Source organism: Vicugna pacos, chromosome 10, assembly GCF_048564905.1.
Source record: "Vicugna pacos chromosome 10, VicPac4, whole genome shotgun sequence".
Lineage (NCBI taxonomy): Eukaryota > Metazoa > Chordata > Mammalia > Artiodactyla > Camelidae > Vicugna > Vicugna pacos.
The window spans coordinates 16,892,241-16,914,113 of record NC_132996.1 but is presented as its reverse complement, the minus strand read 5'-3'; the positions used below and the strand labels follow the sequence as shown (position 1 = coordinate 16,914,113).

General features: G+C 31.9%; 1 protein-coding gene across 2 annotated transcripts in view; it reads left to right on the top strand.

Annotated features, from left to right (window-relative positions):
• Positions 1-21,312, top strand: part of HIKESHI (heat shock protein nuclear import factor hikeshi) — a 28,449-nt gene extending 7,137 nt beyond the window's left edge. Inside the window, exons 2-5 of one of the 2 annotated variants that reach the window (XM_072969048.1) lie at positions 9,103-9,226; positions 16,808-16,959; positions 20,201-20,319; positions 21,233-21,312. In XM_072969048.1, the coding sequence (XP_072825149.1) occupies positions 9,103-9,226; positions 16,808-16,959; positions 20,201-20,319; positions 21,233-21,287 (450 nt within the window). In that variant the 3' untranslated portion in view covers positions 21,288-21,312. The remainder of the gene's footprint in view (positions 1-9,102; positions 9,227-16,807; positions 16,960-20,200; positions 20,320-21,232) is intronic. The other variant, XM_006197455.3, reaches the window with a different exon arrangement.
• Positions 21,313-21,873: the final 561 nt, after the last annotated feature.

Sequence of the window (21,873 nt, the reverse complement as noted above, 5' to 3'; positions counted from 1 at the left end):
GTAAAGAGACACTTAAATATCTACTGTTTGGTTACCTAAGGATAGTGTATTATAGGGAAGGTGAGATAAATATGTAATTCTTTCTCTTAATATACCAGTGTTTAAAAAAATGAATTGATTCTCTCACTCTGAAAGTGATAAGTTTTCTTTTTAAAGAATTGTGAAATCATGGATATGTTTGTGTGTGTGCATATTTATTTATATTTGATGTCTTCTAACCGTTGATGTAGTGTATCATCAGGATCTACTAGACCCAATTTTAGTTTTTCAGTTTCTTTTTTAGGCAGATCTTGATATTTTATGACTTATATCCTTTCTTAAGAAATCTTCCAAAGAACAGAAAATTAACTTTTTTTGTTATTAATGATTTTAATAGCTTTATTATGTTATAATTTACGTACAATAAACCACACATATTTAAGTGTACAGTTTGATAAATTTTGATATATGTATATACCTGTGAAATTATTACCATAATTGAGATAATGAATATATCTATTACCTCTAAAAATTTCCTAGTGCACCTTTGGAATCCTCTCTCCTGTCTCCTCCTCTACCCTAGGCAACTACTCATCTGCTTTGCATCAGTATAAAATAGTTTGCATTTTCTTGAGTTTAATATACAGCATTTTTTTTTGCCTGGGTTCTTACTCAGCATGATTACTTTCACAGTCATCCATGCTGTAATGTATCTTAGTAATTTGTTCCTGTTTGTTGCTGGGTAGTTGTATGTAGTATACCACAATTAGTGTATCCATTCACCTGTTGATGGACATTTGGATCGTTTCCAGTTTTTGGCTCAAAGATAAAGCTGCTCTGAACATTTGTGTATAAGTCTGTACAGGCATATGGTTTTATTTCTGTTAAATAAATACCTACGAGTGGAAGATCTGGATCATATGGTACTTCTGTGGTAAACTTTTTAAGAAACTGCCAAACTGTTTTGTAACACGGTTGTTCCATTTTACATTTCAACCTGCAGTGTAGAAAGTTCCAGTTTCTCCCTGTTCGCCAACACATGGTCAGTTTTAGGTGTTCTAGTTGATGTGTAGTGGTATCCCATTAAGTTTTAAATTTACATTTCCCTGATGACTAGTCATACTGAGCATTTTTTGAAGTATTTATTTGCTCTCTGTATATCTTGGTGAAGTGTGTATTCACATCTTTTGGTGTTTTTTAATTGGTTTTTTTTTATTACTGAGTATTGAGAGTTCTATATACTTTTTTTGAGAGTTCTATGTATATTCTTGATACAAGTTATTTATAAGATACGTGATTTAAAATTTTTTTTCTAGTTTTTGGGTTGTCTTTTCTCTTTATAGTGTCTTTTACAGAGTATTAGTTTTTAATATTGATGAAGTCAGTTTTTTCAATTCGTTCTTTTCTGGATTGTGCTTTTTTGTTGTGTGTAAGAAATATTTGCCTGATGCATGGTTATAAAAGTTTTCTCCTAAAAGTTTTTGAGATTTTTACATTAATATCTGGGGTCCAGTTTGAATAAATTTTTGTATTTAGTGCAAAATAGGGATTGAAGTTCAGTTTTTTTTTCTCGCAAGCGGATATCAAAATGTACCAACACCATTTGTTAAAAAGATGAAGTAATGACACATTTTTCTGCATCCATTAGCAAACATGTTCACTCGATATTCACTTGGAAGCTCTTAAATTACTCCATTTTACAGTAAAATATAAACATGCATAAATGTTTATATGGATACATATATGAATATGTATTGATTTAAAAAGGAAAGAGAAATAGATACTATTACAGTTTTTAAAACAAATCACTAGTTAGAAAACATGCTAGAAGATTAGATGGATACTGGTAAATATTAATGGTAATAAGTAATACAGGCAGAGGAACAGCTAACTTGGAGCAAGAGAGAGGCAGTATTTTTGATTTGAGTTTGAGGAGCCTTTGGAACGTGATAGCAGTGCCTTGAATATAAAAGGGTAGTTTTTGTTTGTATAGCAATAGGCTAGTAGCCTGCTAACTGTTAACCTTTGTCTCATTGGAAAGTGCAGGCTTATTTTGTACCCAGACTTGTGTATTGATTGAGGTTAACATTGGCCACCATCTAGTACACCAGGACCCATTGTTTGTTTTGGAGACATACTAATTAAGTTGTCAATTTAGTTTTCCTCACCTTAGCCTCTCTTCTCTTTGCTCTAGTTTTGCCAACATTTTGAGTTGGGAAAGGGGTGGAACATCTCTTTCTCTTTTATGATCATCACTATATTCCCTGTAGGAGATGCCCTGGGAATAGTGGAAAGTACTTCTGTCATTTTTGCATTGCCTTTGGTTATCTGTTCCCTTTTCTCTTGTGACACCCAAAAGGTTAGGGGTGGTGTATGTATACCCATACATTCTGGGGTCATAAGAACCCAGATGTTTCCTTTTTGTGTTATCTCATCCATTCTGGAGAAAATCCAGCAGTCAAAAATGAGTTAATACAATTGCTTTAACCAAAACTTTAACAATAACAATTACTTAATAACATGTTTTCTGTATGAAGATAAAATAGTGTAAAACTCAATTCCAGAGTAATACTTAATCCATTACAGGAAAGTGGATTTATTTCCATTATGGTAAGACTAGTTCTTTTATTCTCTTACCTTAAAAAAAATTATTTCTCATCATTTCCATTATCACATGGCTTTTGATAGTTTTATCTGTGAAAATAAAATGAAATTTCAGGGCAATATTTGTAATGAGTAAAAGGACAATGCTTTATTAAAGAAAAAGCAGTTTAAAATATTTAAACAGATATTTCTATAAATATTTAATTTACAAAAAAGATTAGACTTTATTCATATTAGGGAATTGTGTGTTATTAAAATATAAGATTGAGTGGACTTGTAATGGATTTATATTTTTGAACCTTTGAGATGCCCTTTATAATATAGGTTTTATTATATTGAGCAAACCTAGCTAACTAGCACATCAGGGTGGAAGGGAGACTTGTTGAAGTAACTTTAGGCAATTGTGGTTGAATTGAGAATTTATTGAGTAAGAAGTGTAGCAGAATTTTATGGGAGTAGGGAGGGTAGAAGGTTAGTTCAAATGGAGCAAATTTCTTGTTAAACTTTGGCAGTGTTTGCGGTTCTTTGCTGGATGATGAATAGATTTCTTAATTTTGCACATAAAGGTTTTGGTTAGAGAAGGCGAAGAGTGCTCCATTAGGAGAATTGCAGTTGGTAGGGGATCTTAAAACCAGTTAACTGTGAGTTTGTTCTTTTTTTTTTTTTTAGTTCCCCTCCCCTTTTTATATTGAAGTATTGTTAATTTACAATGTTGTGTTAGTTTCTGGTGTGCAGCATAGTGATTCAGTTTTGTGTGTGTGTGTATGTTTATATATATATACAAACAGATATATACACACACACACACATTCTTTTCCATATTCTTTTTCATTACAGGTTACTACAAGCCATTGAATAAAGTTCTCTGTGCTGTAACAGTAGGACCTTGTTGTTTATCTGTTTTGTACGTAGTAGTTCATATCAGCCAATCCCAGACTTCCAATTTATCACTCCCTTCTCCTCCCTCCGGTAACCATAAATTTGTTTTCTATGTCTGAATCTTTCTCTTTTGTAAATAAGTTCATTTACATTATTTTTTTAGATTCCATGCGTAAGTGATATATGATATTTGTCTTTCTCTGACCGACTTACTACACTTGATATGATTATCTCTAAGTCTGTCAATGTTGTTGCCAGTGACGTTTCATTTCTCTTTATCGTTGAATAGTATTCCTATACATAGTATGTGTATGTATACATATATACACATACACACACAGCACATTTTCTTTATCCATTCATCTGTTGATGGACATTTAGATTGCTTCCATGTCTTGGCTGTTGTAAAAAGTGCTGCTATGAACATTGGGGTGCATGTACTGTGAGTTTTATTTTGATTGAGCGAAGATTCTTTAACTCTTGGGTTCTGAAAAGGAGATGACTACATTTTTAGGCTGATGCTGAAACAGTCTGGGTTGATGGTTAAGAATTAGGATAGGGCTAAACTTGAAAATGTAGAGGAAGGGTTTGATGTTAAGAAATAAGACAAAACTTCCCTTCGTCCTGTCTTCCTCCTTCCATGGAAACTAGAAATCCTAAAAAAAGAAAATAAATAAAAAGCACAAGCTTAGGAGATACAATTTGATGGTTAGAGAATTAGGGACATTTAAAGGAGTCTTGCAGTTTTTATCTTTGGATAAAAGATAAAATTGCTTGGTGTTCATAGTGTAGAAGAGACATTTAATCAAAAACTTAATAAAAATTATGAAGTACTGGGAGTACTATATAAAGAGATTCTTTGCTTTATAGGAATTGTATGCAAACTCAAATTAGCACATAAAAGGGAATATTAATAAAATTAAAATTTGTATGAAACATATTTTAAAAAGTGAGTAGCTATAGGCACTATAGGTCTTTTGCTCTATCATGATTTTTAAGTTGTCTGGTTACATTATGAAAGCTTGGGAAATATACTAGAAATTACTTTAGACATTTCCATTAAACAAATTACAAAAGAAAAAAGTATTTGCTTATGTAAAGACTTTGTTGTTTATCTCATTCCTCAAGTAATTATTGACCATCTACTTCCTTCATAGCACATATATTTCAAATTGATGACTGCTTTCAGTTAGGGTCTCTGGATGTGTGTGTGAATATTAAAATCATTCCAAGACAGTATTCAAAGGAAACAGATTAGGGAGATGAGAGAATTGAAAATGGCTCTATGGAAGATGAGACTGCAGTATGAACTTGAAGTATGAATAGGTTCGGATGGGATAGAAGTGGGAGGTTGGGAATTGCATTTGGAAATCATAAGAGTCATGACAGTGGTAATGTACACTGCACCTTCAAGTGACAGTGAGGAGACTTGTAAGGGTAGCATGATAGACTTCTGTTTGGGAAGTATGGGAGTGGGGTAGGGTTTAAAGGTAAAGTAGACCTGTTGTGTGATAGTTATCACTATGTGAGATTTGCATTTTTTTTTTCTGGTAGGCAAGTGTTTGGGCAAGAGAAAATTTTTTAGAATGATGTTTTAGGAAAGCCATTGTCTGGGATGGCTTGGAGAATCTTGTTGAGATTAGAGCCAGAGAAGCCAATTAGGAAGATTTTATAGTGTTTGAAGGATAGAGGAAATATCTGCTCATGCAATGCACTGTGCTAGGCTTTCACATATATTATCTATTTAATCTTTAACAACATTTAGAGTTAGGTATTATTAGCCTCTGGCTTTCAAGAGCTGGATGTTGGAGAAATTCAGTAATTTGCTCAGAGGATAAAGTCTTTTACCTTTCAGGCAGTATGTATAGATCTGCCTCTTTCAAACAGTTGTTTATTACATGGCAATGCTAAAATTTATTTGATTAATCCCTATTGATGGAAATTTGGATTATTTCCATTTTTTATTATTTTACTAGCAATGCTACAATAAATATTTGCATACACTTCTTTGTACATACTTTCTAGCACTGTATTTCTGTAGAAGAAACACCTAGAAGTGGAACTGAATTCCTGGATTAAAATGGCCTTTAAACAAATGATATGGGAGGCCTGGAGAAAGGTACTGAATGTGGATAATGGATCCTGATTGTCATGGCAGTTTTTAGAGAGTCATAATAAAGGTACAGTGTACTTGGTACCACATAAAAAACTAATAGAGCATATCCTTGCCAAGTATGATAACAGAGTAAGCCATGGAAAATTAGAATAGAAAGCCCAAAAAAGAATTTAATCCAGTTTTTAAATTTACTGTTGAGACTCTTGAGATCTAGAAAGTTTTGGAAAGCTTCTAAAACTGAGCAGGGATTAGGATCTAGATACCCAGAGTTTCAGTTCACTATTCTAAATATAGGAAGTCTTTTCACCTCCCAAAGTAAATCTAATAAGAAAACTACATTCAAATTCCTTTCCATTGTTTTATATGTATATATAGCTCATATGTTTGTAATTCTATTTTCTGCCATTTTTACTTAATATTATTCCATAATGAATTATGAAATTTTGATGTGTTCAAAAAGTATTCAATGTTTAGTTTTCTCTTCTTTTTTTCCCCTCTCCTTTCCAACTAATCAAGAAGAAACAGACATGTTCTGATCTTAAGATGGGCTGGAGTGGGAATAGAAAATGAGATTTTGTTTATTTAAAAGGAAAAGATGATATCAATTTAAAGATTCTCAGAAACACTGATGTAAAGTATATGATCCTTTTTTCCTACTTGTTTTAAGGGTAGTACAGTATTCTTTTAATAGATTATAGTTTACCTATTTCTTGTTGGACATTTTGGCTTTTATCTCCTTAAAATTTCTGAACATACTTTAAATTTCCAGTTGTTTGTTGATGGTATATAGAAGTACATTTTTTTTGATCAGTTTTAGGTTTATGATGAAATTGAGAGAGAGGTACAGAGATTTCCCATATACCCCTTCTCTGACGCATGCAGTGTCTCTCTCATCATCAACATCATCTACCAGACTGGTACATTTTCTGCCAAGGATGAACCTACATTGACACACCATAATCACCCGAAGTCCATAGTTTACTTTGGAGTTCATTCTTGGTGTTATAAATCCTGCAGGTTTGGACAAATGTGTAGAAACATGCGTCCATAATTAAAATATCATACAGAATATTTTTACTGTTCTAAAAATCCTCTGTTCTCTGCCTATGGCCTCCCCCACCCACAGCAACCACTGACTTTTTAATTGTCTCTCTAGTTTTGTCTGTTCCAGAATGTCATATAGTTGGCATCATACAGTATGAAGTCTTTTCAGATTGGCTTTTTTCACTTAGAAATAGGCATTTAAGGTTCTTCCATGTCTTTTCATGGCTCGTTAGCTCATTTCTTTTTAATGCTGAATAAGATTTCATTGTCCGGATGTACCGTAGTTTACTTATCCATTCACCTACTGAAGGATGTCTTGATTGCTTTCAAATTTGGGCAGTTATTAATAAAGCTACTGTAAATATCCATGGTTTTTGTGTGTATAGAAATTTTCAACTCCTTTGCATACCACAGATCATGATTGTTGGATATTATAGTAAGAGTATCTTTAGTTTTATAAGAAACTGCCAAACTGTCTTCCAAAGTGGCTGTACCATTTTACATTCCCACCAGTTATGTATGAGAGTTCTTATTGCTTCACATACTTGCCAGCATTTGTTGTTGTCACACAATTGATTTTTGTCTGTAGACTTTGTATCCTGAAGGATGAAGGAAAGGGTGACATTGACTACCTTGCTCAGCTCCCTTATTAATACTTTTAGTTGCATCCTAGAATTCTCTATACAGATGATCATAGTGTCTATGAAAAAAACTTAATTTTTTCCAATTTTTATGCCTTTTATTTCTTTTTATTCTTATTGCATTGCCCAGACCTTTGAGCACTTTGTTGAATAGAAGTAGTAAGGGTGCGGTGAGGCAATAAAAAGAAATAAAAGGCATAACAATTATTCTCTTTTCCTCTGTTTTATAAATGTGTAATTGATAATGAATTGGCCCTTTCATCAATATTAAATATCCTGTATCTCTAGTAATGCTCCTGTCTTGAAGTCTACTTTGTTTAAAATGTGTATAGCTTCTCCAGCTTTCTTATGATTAATGTTAACATGCTATATTTTTTCTGTATTTTTACCTTTGACATAAATCTGTGTATCTCTTGTAAACAGTATATAATTAGGTGCTGCCTTTTTTTTTTTAACCTCTTCTTACTATCTCTGCCTTTTAAATGAGGTTCTTAGACCATTAATATTTATGGTCAGGTTTAAATTTTTATCTTGCTGGGGTTTTTTTTCCTCTTTTTAAATTTTTTCAGCCTTTTTGGATTGAATATTTTTAAATCCATATGTCTCTATTGATTTTTTACTTTTACCTTCGCATTTTTTTAAAAGTGGTTCTTCTAGGAATTTGATATGCATTGTTACGTTTTCACAATATGCCATGAATTAATATTAACAAAATAAACGTGTATTTGACAACTATGAACCTGAATTTGGTCATTTTTATAGGGCCTTCTCTTCACTTTTCCTTGTCATGTCAGTCCACTTAGTGGAATTCTGAATATGATGACAAAAACTTCAGGGCAAAAATCACATTTTGTTGACATATTTTGAATTAAAGATAATTATCTTCATTCCCATCATCTTCGTACAGAAGTTCAGTATTGCAACTCTCGGTAGTATGTGAAAGAGTCAGATATGGATAATAGGAAGCCAAAAGGTCTATTATAAATACTCTACATATTTTCCCCAAAGTTCAGAATTATTACGTCCTTCAGAGGTGAATAGCAGAAGCAAAAGGATTATTTGCTCACTTTTGCTTTGACTTAATCTGGTCTAGGGAAGCATTTCAGGGTCAGGTCCAGGTTGTACTGGCAACTTTCTCAACGGACTGCATCTTTAATTTTCTTAAGGAAGGCTTTGTGGAGATAGGCTGCTTTTTGATGTGTGTCCATCTCATTAATGTAAAAGGTACCCATAATTAGAATTCATTTTCTACATGCATTTAAGTATTTCTTTCTAGTTCTATTATATTAGTATTATCATATCTCACAGTAGTTTTTGAATTTTTTTCACAGGATTTTGGGGAAATTTTTCTTAAGATGTTTACCTAAGTTCTGAAGTTGGTATCTAGCCTTGGTAGCACTATACTGTTAAGATGCATAAGAAAACCTCAGCATTCAAATAGTAGGTCAAATGAGTGCTGGTGTTCATTTATAATAACTTGTAATATGTGAATAATAAGAAGCCATGTAATGCTAACTTTAAGAAGTTTTGGTTCATGATGTATAAATAACATGAGTACAATATCTTTTAAATTAAGGTTTAAATAATTTTTTTATACCTTCCCCCCCACAAGTTTTAAATTTTGATTCTGAACTTGGAAGGTGGCAGCAATTTCTCTTACCAAAAATGTGTTACTGAAAGAATTTATATTATGCATACTTAATGCATGTTTATTGCATATGTCTGTCAAAGGTAAATACTTGTAGAATTCTTATACTATTTGAAGAGTCTGTTTAAGCCACATCCACATATTCTTTCATACACACAAAGTTCAACTTAAAACCTTCCTTTTCTCTGTAGGTTAACTATTTTAAAGTGTTTCAAGAGACAATGAGGAAATGGCTCAATGCCTCAGTCAGGGAGAATTCCAGTGACATCTGCAGTGGAGAATGGGAAACAGAAGAGGCCAAGATTGGAAGAGCAGGTGGGGGAGTAGGACATTAGGTCAGATATAATAAAAAACACTTATGTGGAACTTAACAAATATTTTTATTGTGTCTATAGCACTTTAATATGTGATTGTACTTAATAGAAGAATAAGAAATAGGTGATTGAATTACCTGTCATATAGAGAAGAGGGATTATATATTTATGTGAATAAAATAGAGTAATGAATGTGTTAGAGCTTTGTAGAATAGAATACTCTTGTTATGAAAAAAGCTAATATTTTGTGTTTCAGGCACCTGAACTAGGCACCTTATGGTGGGGTTTTACTTTTTTTTTTTTTTTTTTTGCCAAAGCCCCACTGTGAAGTAGAGTTAGTTTGGAGTGAAGTTCTAAAACATATCAGTTCTGATACTTAAAAATTTTTTTTTGCATTAGGGATTTAAAACAACTTTATTTTGAAATAATTTTAAAATTAGGGGAAAAAATTAGGGGAAAATTACAAGGATAGTATAAAGATTTTTTTACATTCTCCCATATTCATTCATTTTGTTACATTTTATTTATCATTCTCCAGATTTTTTTTTCCTGAAACTTTTGAGAATAAGTTGTAGATGTCATACTCCTTTACTCCTAAATACATCAGCATATTTCCTAGAACAACGGTATTCTTTTATTATCACAGTAGGATGATCAAATTCAGCAAATTTAATGTTTATACAACACTCTTGTCTAATAAACATTCTGCATTAACGTTTACCAGTTTTCCCAATAATACCTTTTATAGCAGCCCCCCCCCCCCATCTAGGATATAGTCAGCGTTGCGCATTGCATTTAATTGTCAAACTTTTTAGTCTTTAATCTAATACAGTTGCTCAGCCTTTGTCTTTTGTGACGACGACATTAAAAATATCCATGAAAAAAGGCTTAGCACGAAAGAGGAATTTTTAAGGAATGTTAAATTTAGAGTTTGTTATAAATCATCATTTGAGTTGCTTTTTTATAATTCTGCTCTTTTCTTTTTGGGCTTGCTGCCATATTTTAATGTCATCGCTTGTCTTCTATACATGACATATATGGTCTCTCATTTTATCTAGCACAGTTGCCAGGGAGAAACTTTTAAACTTACTCTAGTTTTTATTTTAAAATTGTATTGAACTTGCCAGGGAGTTTAAAAAAGACAAAAAAAAAAAGCCCAAGATGCTACTGTTAGTCTATTCACATGAAGTAGAATGAGAGCCAGAATGGGAACCTTTTACTTCTTGACATTTCTTGACTTGCTTTCTTGAATAGCTTATTGTGAAGTAAGTAATGAATAAAAATCAGTTAATAGTTCATATCATAGAATTTGGTATAAACATGTAGGATAATGAATAGGAATGCACAGTAACTTTGGAGCTTGCTAGACCTGAATCCCAGTGATACTCTTTACTAGCTGGAGAGTCTTGACCAAGTTATTTAACGTTAGAGGAGAATTCAGGTAAAATGAGGATAATAATACCTACAGTGTATATGTTTTTGCCAGTGTTAGAACAAATACAGAATGCATAATAGTGCCTGGCACATAGTTTGTGTTCAAGAAATGGTTATTATGTTTTTATAAAATCATAGACAGCTCTATGAGGGATCTTGAAAATTACCCAGGTAATGAAACCTGTTCAGAAAAATTAAGTAATTGTTATTGCCTTGTTAGAGTGTAAGCTCCTTAGAGTAGGGATTGTTTATATCTTTTACCTTACGTTCTTTAGAGGGTGTTGAGCATAGTGATAGACTTTAGATACTTGGTAAGTATTGCTTGTTTAAATATATTTCAGACATCTAAATTCTAGACATATTACGATGTCAGATAAGTTATCATTTTTATCTGTTTAAAATATTTATTGTTGATAAACCTTTGAAAATCACATAGTTCTTAGAATATGCATTAATGAAAAATGTAATTTTAGGCTTGTCATGCTATCAATAGAAATGAAGCAAGGTTCTAGGAATATATGTATGATTTGTAAATATTTATATTCAATACTAAAAAGGTTTTAAGCAAGCATAATTAAGCTGTTTTTAATGTAGCTTTTTAGCATATGTCGTATTCAAATGTCATTTCATAATGAATTGCTTATTTTTGGCATTATGGTTTTCTTTAGTCTCATCTCTTTGCTGCTATGCACACCTAAATTATCTTAACCAGTGGACTCATTTTTAGTTCTTTAGTTTCTTTTTTAGGGCACTTAAAACTCTTAAAAAGATTGACATTTCATGGATTTTATTCCTTCATAGAGGTCTTCCAAAGAACAGGGAAAACAGTTACATATTTTTTAGACTCATTCTATCTTGCAGTTACCCTACGGTTCCACTGGACCATTTTATAAATCTAAAATGCATTTGGGAATATTAGTGATCTTATTTTGTCTATATCTTGAAACATTCTGCTATTTCATCTGAGGAATTATTTCATCATTACTCATTAATTACTCTCAACCATGGGGTGAAAAAGGCTGAAATAATAAGAAAAGGGAAGAATGATGGAATTACTTAAAGCAGAGGTTGGCAAACATTTTTGTAAAGCATAAGATAGTAAATATTCTAGGCTTTAAGTACTGCATATGGTCTCTGTGATGTATTCTTTAAACAACTGTTTGAAAATGTAAAAACTATTCTTAGCTCCCACGTCATACAAAAATAGGTTATGGGTCAGATTTAACCTGTGCAACTTAGTTTGCATTATCCTACAATTTTTATACTCCATCGCCCAAAGGATTATGTCATCTTTTGAAAAGTATAAAAGAAGACTGGAGACATCATCTTCATTGTCTGCTTTTTACTTTTATTGGACAGAATTGGGAATTAATTTTTCATATTTTGTTTATAATAGCAAAGAGAAGAAAATTGGCTGAGAAACAAATCTCACAATTATTGTGTGAATAAGAAAATGAATACAAAGAGACAAATAGCAGCATTCTAGAGTCTCGTGATGATAGTGAAGTTGATCATGTAAGCAAGATCTCAAGACTGAATCTTCAGATGATGATCTGTTAGGTGAATTTTCTCAAACAAAAACATTGATGATTGAACAGTATATTTTTAAGGACCAAAAGAAATTTGATATTCTTACCTGTTTAGTCATTCAGCAAGGGGGGGGGGAATTAATCACGTAGCATTTTATGACAAAATCTTGGACATGAAGTAAAAAGATGTGTGGGTATTCTTTCAACTCTTAGGTTTGTGCTCCAAAGATGATACAGTTTGTAAGTGGACATTACATTGCTGAAAGTGGGTGTATATATAAAGGCAATAAGAAAGCAATAGGTGTAGAAATGAAAAAAATTAGATTGCTGATTCTAAATAAGGTTTATAAATCTAAAAATGACAATGTTTTGCAAGTTACAGGTCAAGGAGGATGGCCATTCTTTCTTCAACAAGTTATGAGCCATTAAAATTTTCAAAACTTCGAGTTTTCAGTTGTTGCATTTTGGCAATGCAATTGCCAGAAGGACCAGAAGTAATGATAAGCTAGAACCAATTACAGCTATGTTTGAAATCAAGAGTCAGATTTATAAAATGGATAGGTTCCACATTTATTTGTGACAGTGATGAACATTTGTATTCAGAGAATGTGGCCCATTTTGGCTATTTGTAACTTAAAAGCCAAAAAAAATATGGGCAGTCTGGAATGGATATTTAAGTTTGTTATAGTTTGATACTTATTAAAAATTCTAATTAAGTTTTTTTACTATCTCTTTTTCTGAACTTTTTTTGTGAAATGACTTAAAATGTGTATATTTCTAAGAGTCAATTTGACCCAGATAGTAAATGATGATGACTGTTTTTTCCTTGTATATTGATAGTAAAGCACTAGTTTCCTATAGGATTTGAAGGAAACTGTCTCAGATATGCTCAGAGAGCTAAAGGAAATCAGGAGAATAACATATCAACAAGTAGAAAATATCAGTAGGAAGAATTTTTAAAGGAATTAAACATAAATCATGGAGTGGTAAAGTACAGTAACTGAAATGAAAAATTGATTAGAGGGTTTCAGTAGCAGATTTGAGTAGGCACAAAAAAGAATCAGTGAATTAGAAAATAGGTAAATTAAAATATCTAATTTGAAGAGCAGAAAGTAAAAAGAATGAAAAATGATCAGAGCCTTAGAGACAGACCAGTGAGACACCATCAAGCATGCCAGCATATGCATAATGGGAGTCCCAGAAGAAGAAGAGAGAGAGAGAAGGGGTGGAAAGAATGTTTGAAGAAATACTGCCTTAAAACTCTAAATTTGATGGGAAACATTAATCTACAAACTTAAGTAGCTCAACAAACCTCAAATAGGATAAACGTCATTCCAAGACATACGATAATTAAGCTGCCAAAGACAGAGCATCTTGAAAGTGGCGAGGGAAGCAACTCATCACATACAAGTATTCTTACTGGGATTATAGCTGATTTTTCATCAGAAACATTCAGTCCAGAGAAAGTAGGATGACATATTTAAAGTACTGAAAGAAAGAGATCAATCAAGAATTCTGTCTCCGTCAAAAATGAGGGAGAAATGAAGATGGTCCCAGATAAACAAAAACTGAGAGAATCATGGGTGGAGGACTTACCTTACAAGAAATGCTAAGGGGAATCCTTCAGGCTCAAGTGAGAGGACATGAGACAGTAATAAGAGTTCATGTGAAGTGAAAAAAAGGACACAGGTAAAGGTAATTACATAGATAATTATAAAAGTCAGTATTAATATATATTTTGTAACCCCACTTTTTTTCCTATCTGGTATAAGAGACAACTGCATAAAACAAAAACTGTAAAACTAAGTCTGTGCTCATGGGCACACTATGTATAAAGATGTAATTAGCAATGATAACAACTAAAGGAGAGAAGCAGTTTTATAGGAGCGAAGATTTTATATATTGTTGAAATTAAATATGTATTAATCCAGACTAGGTAGTTATAAATTAAGATGTTAATTGTAATCCCCAGTGCAACCATTTAAAGAATATAGCAAAAATTATATATATAGTGAAAAAAAAGGGGGGGGAATTAGTACACTGACAAGTGTCTATTTAACACAAAATTGAGATCTTCAACTAAAAGGCAGAGATTTGCAGAATGGATAAAAAATATGATTCAGCTATTGAGTCAAAGATTTATAAATTGGTTGAAAGTAAAGGAAGAAAAATAAATATGCAAACAGAAACCAAAAGGGAGCTTGGAGGGACTGTAAGAGTAAATAGTCTTAAAACAAAAATTATTATGAGAGGTATATAAGGACATTGTATAATAAAAAGGGTCAATTTGTCAAAAAGATGGAACAATTCCAAACTTGTGTGCACCTAACAGAGCCTCAGAACATGAGGCAGAAATTGACAGAATTGAAAGGAGAAATAATTCAGCAGTAATAGTTGGAAACTTCAATACCCTACTCGGTATGGATAGAACGCTAGACAGATTATTATCAAGGTTATAGAAGATTTGAACAACACTGTAAATGAACTAGACCTAACATATAGAGCATTCTACTCAACTACAGCATGTATGTTCTTCTCAAGTGCCGATGGAACATTTTCTTGAATAGCCATATATTAGACCACAAAACAAGGCTTAGTATTTTTTTCCATATATTTTTATTACAGTTTGACTGCACATACACATTATATTGCATGTAAATACATATATACAGTATACTACACATTTTTTTAGTTTACATATATTTAATAATTATTGTTTCTAAGAACAGATTGATTCTTAGCTTTTTAAACTTATATAGTTATCAAAGGAATAAAAGGCTTAGTATTTTTTTTAAATTTTACTTTATTGAGTTATAGTCAGTTTACAATGTTGTCTCAATTTCCAGTGTAGAGCACAATTTTTCAGTTATACATGAACATACATATATTCATTGCCACATTCTTTTTCACCATGAGCTACCACAAGATCTTGTATATATTTCCCTGTGCTATACAGTATAATCTTGTTTATCTATTCTATATATACCTGTCAGTATCTACAAATTTTGAACTCCCAGTCTGTCCCTTCCCATCCCCCTCCCTCCTGGCAACCACAAGTTTGTATTCTGTGTCTATGAGTCTGTTTCTGTTTTGTATTTATGTTCCTTTGTCTTTTTCTTTTCTTTCTTTTTTTTTTCTTTCTTTTTTTTTTTTAGATTCCACAAATGAGCGATCTCATATGGTGTTTTTCTTTCTCTTTCTGGCTTGCTTCACTTAGAGTGACATTCTCCAGGGACATCCATGTTGCTGCAAATGGCATTATGTTGTCATTTTTATGGCTGTATAGTATTCCATTGTATAAATATACCACATCTTCTTTATCCAGTCATCTTGTCAATGGACATTTAAGCTGTTTCCATATCTTGGCTATTGTAAATAGTGCTGCTATGAACATTGGGGTGCAGGTGTCTTTTTGAAGTAGGGTTCCTTCTGGATATATGCCCAGGAGCAGGATTATTTGGTCATATGGTAAGTCTATTCCTAGTCTTTTGAGGAATCTCCATACGGTTTTCCACAGTGGCTGCACCAAACTGCATTCCCACCAGCAGTGTAGGAGGGTTCCCCTTTCTCCACAGAAATGCTTAGTATTTTTAGAAGACTGAAATCATGCTGTTCTCTGACTACATTGATAGAAACTAGAAATAACAAGTAAATCTGGAAAATTCACAAATATGTAGAAATAAAAACCAAATACTTTAAAAATACTGAAATGTGTATGTATTTTTAAAGTACAGAAAAATGTAATTATAAGTTTGTATTCGTATGCTTGAAAATTTAGGAAGAGTTTTGATACTTGCAATGAATGTTCTAGTTATTAGGAATGTGTGTTGTCCCAGATTTTTGTTCTTCAATATTTCTTTAGACATATTATAGTCATATAAAAACAGCAGATAAACTAGTGATCTGTTCATTGTATGATTTTTCTCCTTCATCAGACTAACTTTATTGATTATGTCTAATGTGGATTAATAAAATTGGCCTATATTTTCCATGTTAAATTGGTGCTTAGAGGCTCAGATGTATATTTGATATATTTATGATGTATTATATATTTTACTTATAAATGATACAAAGGGGAAAATTATTATATATTTTTCATGAATAAGCTGGAAATTTCTTTACTGCCTGTTTGATAACAGATCATTGAGTGTTGAGTGGGGTGGTCCATAAGATTTAGTAAAATACACTGTGTAGTCATCAGTAATAAGGCGATTGACAGATCCACTTTAGTGAAATAATCAGAAAATATTAAAACTAATTCTAAAAGTCTTTTAAAATATCCTTCCCTCAAACTTAGCATTGAGAATCTCTTATGTAATTCATGCTCATTTACTTATTTTTCTCTTATTCTCTTAATTTCCATTTCTAGCTGCAGTAATTTTAAGAAGTTTTAGAAAAGTAACAGCTATTTTTCTGGTGGGGAAAATTTTAGTTTTCCTAATTCTTTGTTAATATGATACAAACTTGGTATCCTTTTACATTTATCTGAGAAGAGACAAACTTTCATGTAATGGAACATTTTAGTGCAAATAGATCAGAGGTTCTTTACATCTATACAAAGGAATTTGTATGGATACAAGTTAAAATTGAAATATGTGGTGCATGTTAATTTCTTTCAGGAGAAGGAAGCCAACACCCTTTTGGAGCCATGAATATTGTCCGAACCCCATCTGTTGCTCAGATTGGAATTTCAGTGGAATTATTGGACAGTCTGGCTCAGCAGACTCCTGTAGGTAATGCTGCTGTATCCTCAGTTGACTCATTCACTCAGGTAATGCAATTCACATTTCATTATTTTCTAAAATAATTAAAAAATCACATTCTTTACTTCAGAAATTAGCCTGGTGGTAGAATTCATGTAAAAATGAAGGTCAACATATATGACATAAATTATTGGCTTCCATGAATATTTTCATTTTGTCTCCCTTCTCTATCAGTATTTTAAAGTTTATAAATGCTTTGATGAGAGGTTTGTTCTCATAGTGATAAAATAGCTCAAAGTGATTTTTTAAATGAGTTTAAATATTAAAATTTCCCCTTTCCCTCCCCAATTAGTATGCTGAGCTTATATTCTGCTCTTGTTCTGCTCCTCAGCAGCAGTCACTTTCAACTCCCCCCCCCGCCTTTTTTAACAATTTCTTCTTGTATTTACTTCCATGTGTCAGAAGAAGCTTGCTTAAACTTTGTTTATTATCTGTTACAGGTATTTTCCATTGACTTACTGATATGTACCATGACAGCTCTCTTAACAGCTCTCTTAATCTTCTGCTCACCAAAATACACAGATATCTTTTCTCCCCACCTTTCCAATATAGATTTTCATAAAATTAATGTTCAGAGTTTTCAACATTATAATGTGGTAAATATTTTTCAAAACTGAGCCATGTGTAGTGCTACCATTAAATTTCTTGTCCTGTATAACTTCATTTTTCCTGGTTAAAAAGTTCCTCATTTTTTTCTTTGCATGGATTTCTGTGTTTTCATTTCTAATAACTTAGGCCCAAACTCTGCCAAGTGTAAATTCCTGTTCAATATATTTAAATATAGCAATTTAAAATTTGGAAACATTCCGCTTTGGAACTTTCTCTTTTGTACTATGGACTGATTATTCTCTGAGTCTGTTGCATAGCTGTTGTCAGAGTATTGTCCTCTTTTACCATAACTCCAGAAATTTCTTTTACTTTTCTTCTGTGTTAAATTCCTTTTTTTCTGGTTCCTTTATTTTTCCTTCTTGTTGATTTACTCTTTCATATGTCTTAAAATGGATATAAATGGTAATATATTGCACAGACTTTGATAACTTCCTATTGTTCACTCAATATTAAAGATTTATCTGTGTTGATATGATACATGGAATAGATCGTTTGTTTTACCTGCCTTATACTATGTCATTGTATGAATGAGCTACAGTTTGTTTTTTCATATCCATATTGGTAGATGTTTATACATTCTCACTAATTTATCAGATCTTAAATTTTTGCCAGACTTGATAGGTGAAAGTAGACTATTGCTATTTTTTCGGGGTTTGTTTGTTTGTTTGTTTGTTTGTTTTTGACTGCTGGTGAAGTTGAGCATCTTTTCTCATTTTTGGCTTGCATTTGTATTTTCTTTTATAGGACTTTTAAAATAATTAATTAATTAATCAATTAATTAATTTGGGGGGAAGGTAATTAGGTATAGGACTATTTATATATATTTTGCCCAATTTTCTATTGTGTGATTTTTGGCATTTCTTAATTTTAGCTTTTTGGGAAAAGGCCTTTATATGTTCTGGATAATAATCCTTTGTTACATATGTTGTAAATTTCTTCTAGCATATTGCTTATCTTTTAATATTGTTTATGATGTCTTTTGCATACACACATATTTTTATGTAGACAAGTTTTATCAGCTTTTCCCTTTATGATTTGTAGGGGTTTTGTATTTGAGAAGTTCTTTCTTACCCTGATATGTGAAGATGTTATGTTCTCTCATAGTTCTTAAGGATTTAACATTTTACTTTTTGAATTGTGTTTGTGTGTGGGATGGGAAGGGATCTAAATTCATTTTTCCCCCTATCAAAACTCGTTCTAGCCCCATTAATTAAATAGTTAGTCTGGTTTTTTTTTTTTTTGAGTATTAACATCTTTATATATCATGTGTCACATATGCTTAGGTTTGTTTCTGGGCTTTCTCTTTTATTCCAATTAGTTTGTTTACCTGTTCCTTTGCCAGTAAAAGTCTTCATATCTGGTAAGCCAAGTCTCCCCTCCTAGTCATCAAGATAGGCTTAGGTATTTTTTCATAATACTTTTAGTATCAGCTTGTCAAGTGCCATGAAAAATCTTGTTGGAATTTAGTTGAAAATAACATTGAATTTATAGGTTTAATGTGCTGTTACCACATTAAGTCCTTCTGTCTGTAAACATGTATCTTTCCACTCAGCATGGTATATAGGTCCTTTCATTTGTTTTCTTTCCTGTCTCTCAAGACTGTCTTAAATATTTTCCACAGAAGTATTATCATCAGCTTGTGTTAGCATTTTCCCTAGGTATCTTGTAGATGTTGTTTCTATCATGAATTAGATCTTCTTAAGTAACATTTAAAATTTTTTGTTGCTTATGTAGAGGGTTGCTGTTTTTTTCTCCTGACACTGATCTTCTAGTTGGTGATCTTACTGAACTGTGATGTTGGTTCAAGTACCTTAACAGTAGTCTCTTAGATTAAGCTATCTTCATATTATTAAATAAACAAAAACCCTGATAAGGTATTTCTTCTCATGTAGAAGAGAGACAGCAAGAGCCTTAATGGCTAGTTTTCTGTTTCTGAAAAAGTGATGTTGGGAAGATTATTTTTGAGTGAATAAAAGATAGTATTATCTTTAGTAGTTCACTTCTTTTTGGTTTGGTACTTAAACCCATTTGATCCTCAAGAAGTATGAATCAGTTAACTTCTAGCTTCTACCGAGAAGACTTGGACGATGTTAGTAGATTTGCCCATTTAAGGGTCACTGAGAACAAACAGGCCAGGAAATAGCAGAAATGGACTAGTGCTACGTTTCTCTTCTTTATAATTGTTGGCAAACTACCAGTTGCTCTTTTATTAGACTTAAGCTTTTATCTTTCTGGCAAGAAAAAAACTCCTTAGAGATGGTTACTGTTTCATATAAGAAAACAGGTTGATTTGACGAGGGTGGTATTTGAGGAGAGGGGCATCTCCAGAGTAGGAGATAAAAGAAGGTACTTTAAAGGAAAAAAATTTTTTTCCTTTTTTTCCAAAATAAGTATGTTAAAACTTAAAAATACTTGATAATCATAGAAATTCTTTGAGATATAAAGAAAGTACTAATGGCAGATTGTTACAACTTTGTGTCATAATGTCATTTTATGACTTTTCTTAATGTTCAGCATTAGACTGTCTTAGAATTCTCCGTCCTTCAACTAGGTTAATGTGGCACCATTTTTAATTAAAAATTTAAGGTCTAAATGGAGTATTTAGTATAATCCATTAATCTATTCATTATTAACTTTTAGTTCACACAAAAGATGTTGGACAACTTCTACAATTTTGCTTCATCATTTGCTGTCTCTCAGGCCCAGATGACACCAAGTCCATCTGAAATGTTCATTCCAGCAAATGTGGTTCTGAAATGGTATGGGGCATTTTGTAGCTCTCATATTAAGGCTGTTAATAACCATGACACTTTTTTGCTTGTGAATGTATTTCTTCTTTGACCTTTAAACATGTTCTTTTACTGTGCACATCATCATACATTAACATTTGCATGCCATTAGAAAGTATGTGCTTTAGAGTTCAGGTTAGGAATAGTTTCTATCCCAGAAAACAGAAGTATTCTGTTTTATAGTAGCCATTTTGGATTTATAAAGACAGGAAAATACAGTTGCCTTTATTTCAGGAACCACAATTAAGGACTGTAAATATTTTTATGTTTCAAATTATAAGTACCATATGTGAGGCTTGAAATAGCAATGAAAACCTTTTTCTTTTCATAAGTAGAAAATCTTGATCTAAAGTAAACATATATAAAACATCAGAGTGGTTTATACTGCACTGTGTACATGAATGGTTAATAAGTCTATTTTCCCAGCTTTTCTATGTTTCTGTTTTACAAATACTTCTTTTCACTTATAGTATCCCAGTGATGGGGGGATGCATAAGGAGAAATGGTAGCATGTATAGCATGGATGGTACTGGAATATATGAAGTTTGAGCTTTGTTATAATGTAGTAAAATTACTTTCATCTATGAAATGAGGGAGGAGTTAGAATTTTTTTCTTAGGTCCCTTCTAGCTCTCAGATTTGCAGACGATAAACAGTTTAAAAAATTACTATGATTTGTGCTTTCATATACAACCCGTTAAATCACTGTGCTTACTATCTTTTTATAAACTAATAAACTTCCAGATTAACTTTTTAGCTTTCTAGATTTTTAGTCTTAGCTTTTTAGAAATAACACGTAAAGTTGTTTACTTTTTGATGAGTCATTTGTCAGATTATGAAAGATTCTAATTAAATTTCTTGTAAATATGTTTTTTCTTTTGTAGGTATGAAAACTTTCAAAGACGGCTAGCACAGAACCCTCTTTTTTGGAAAACATAATTTGAATAAAATAATTTTTAATGGATTCTGAAATTTGTTGTGTTTTGAAGATAATGACTCCATTTAAAAGCATGAAGTTGAAAGGATCATGAAGCCTAGGTTTAAAAACTGCTTAGTGACTATGAAGCTTAATTAAAATCTTTATAAAAAATTAAAAACATTGAAAAATGGAAGTATGTTCATCATTAATGACTTTTTTCTCTTAAGCTTAAACTATTCAGAGGCAAAACATTTTGTTTTGGCTATGATTCATTTTTTACTTAAAAATAAAGCATATTCACAATAGCATTCCAAATGCATTGCATTTATAATCTTTTATTTATATTTACAGTGGTTTGCTAGAATAGTTAACTTGAAAATCACCTATATGAAAATTTGGGGGACTTTTGAGAAAACATATCTAAGATACATTTTTACATATGGAAAAGTTATTTTCAGTTAGTGTTTCTTAAGATTACAAGTTTTTCAGTTGAGGGGTTGGTTGTCACTTTATATCTGCAAATTTCATACATTTTTATTTGTTTAATTAAATTGCCATAATACTGATAAGGTTTTATTTAATATTGGTAATGTTGTTAGATATTTG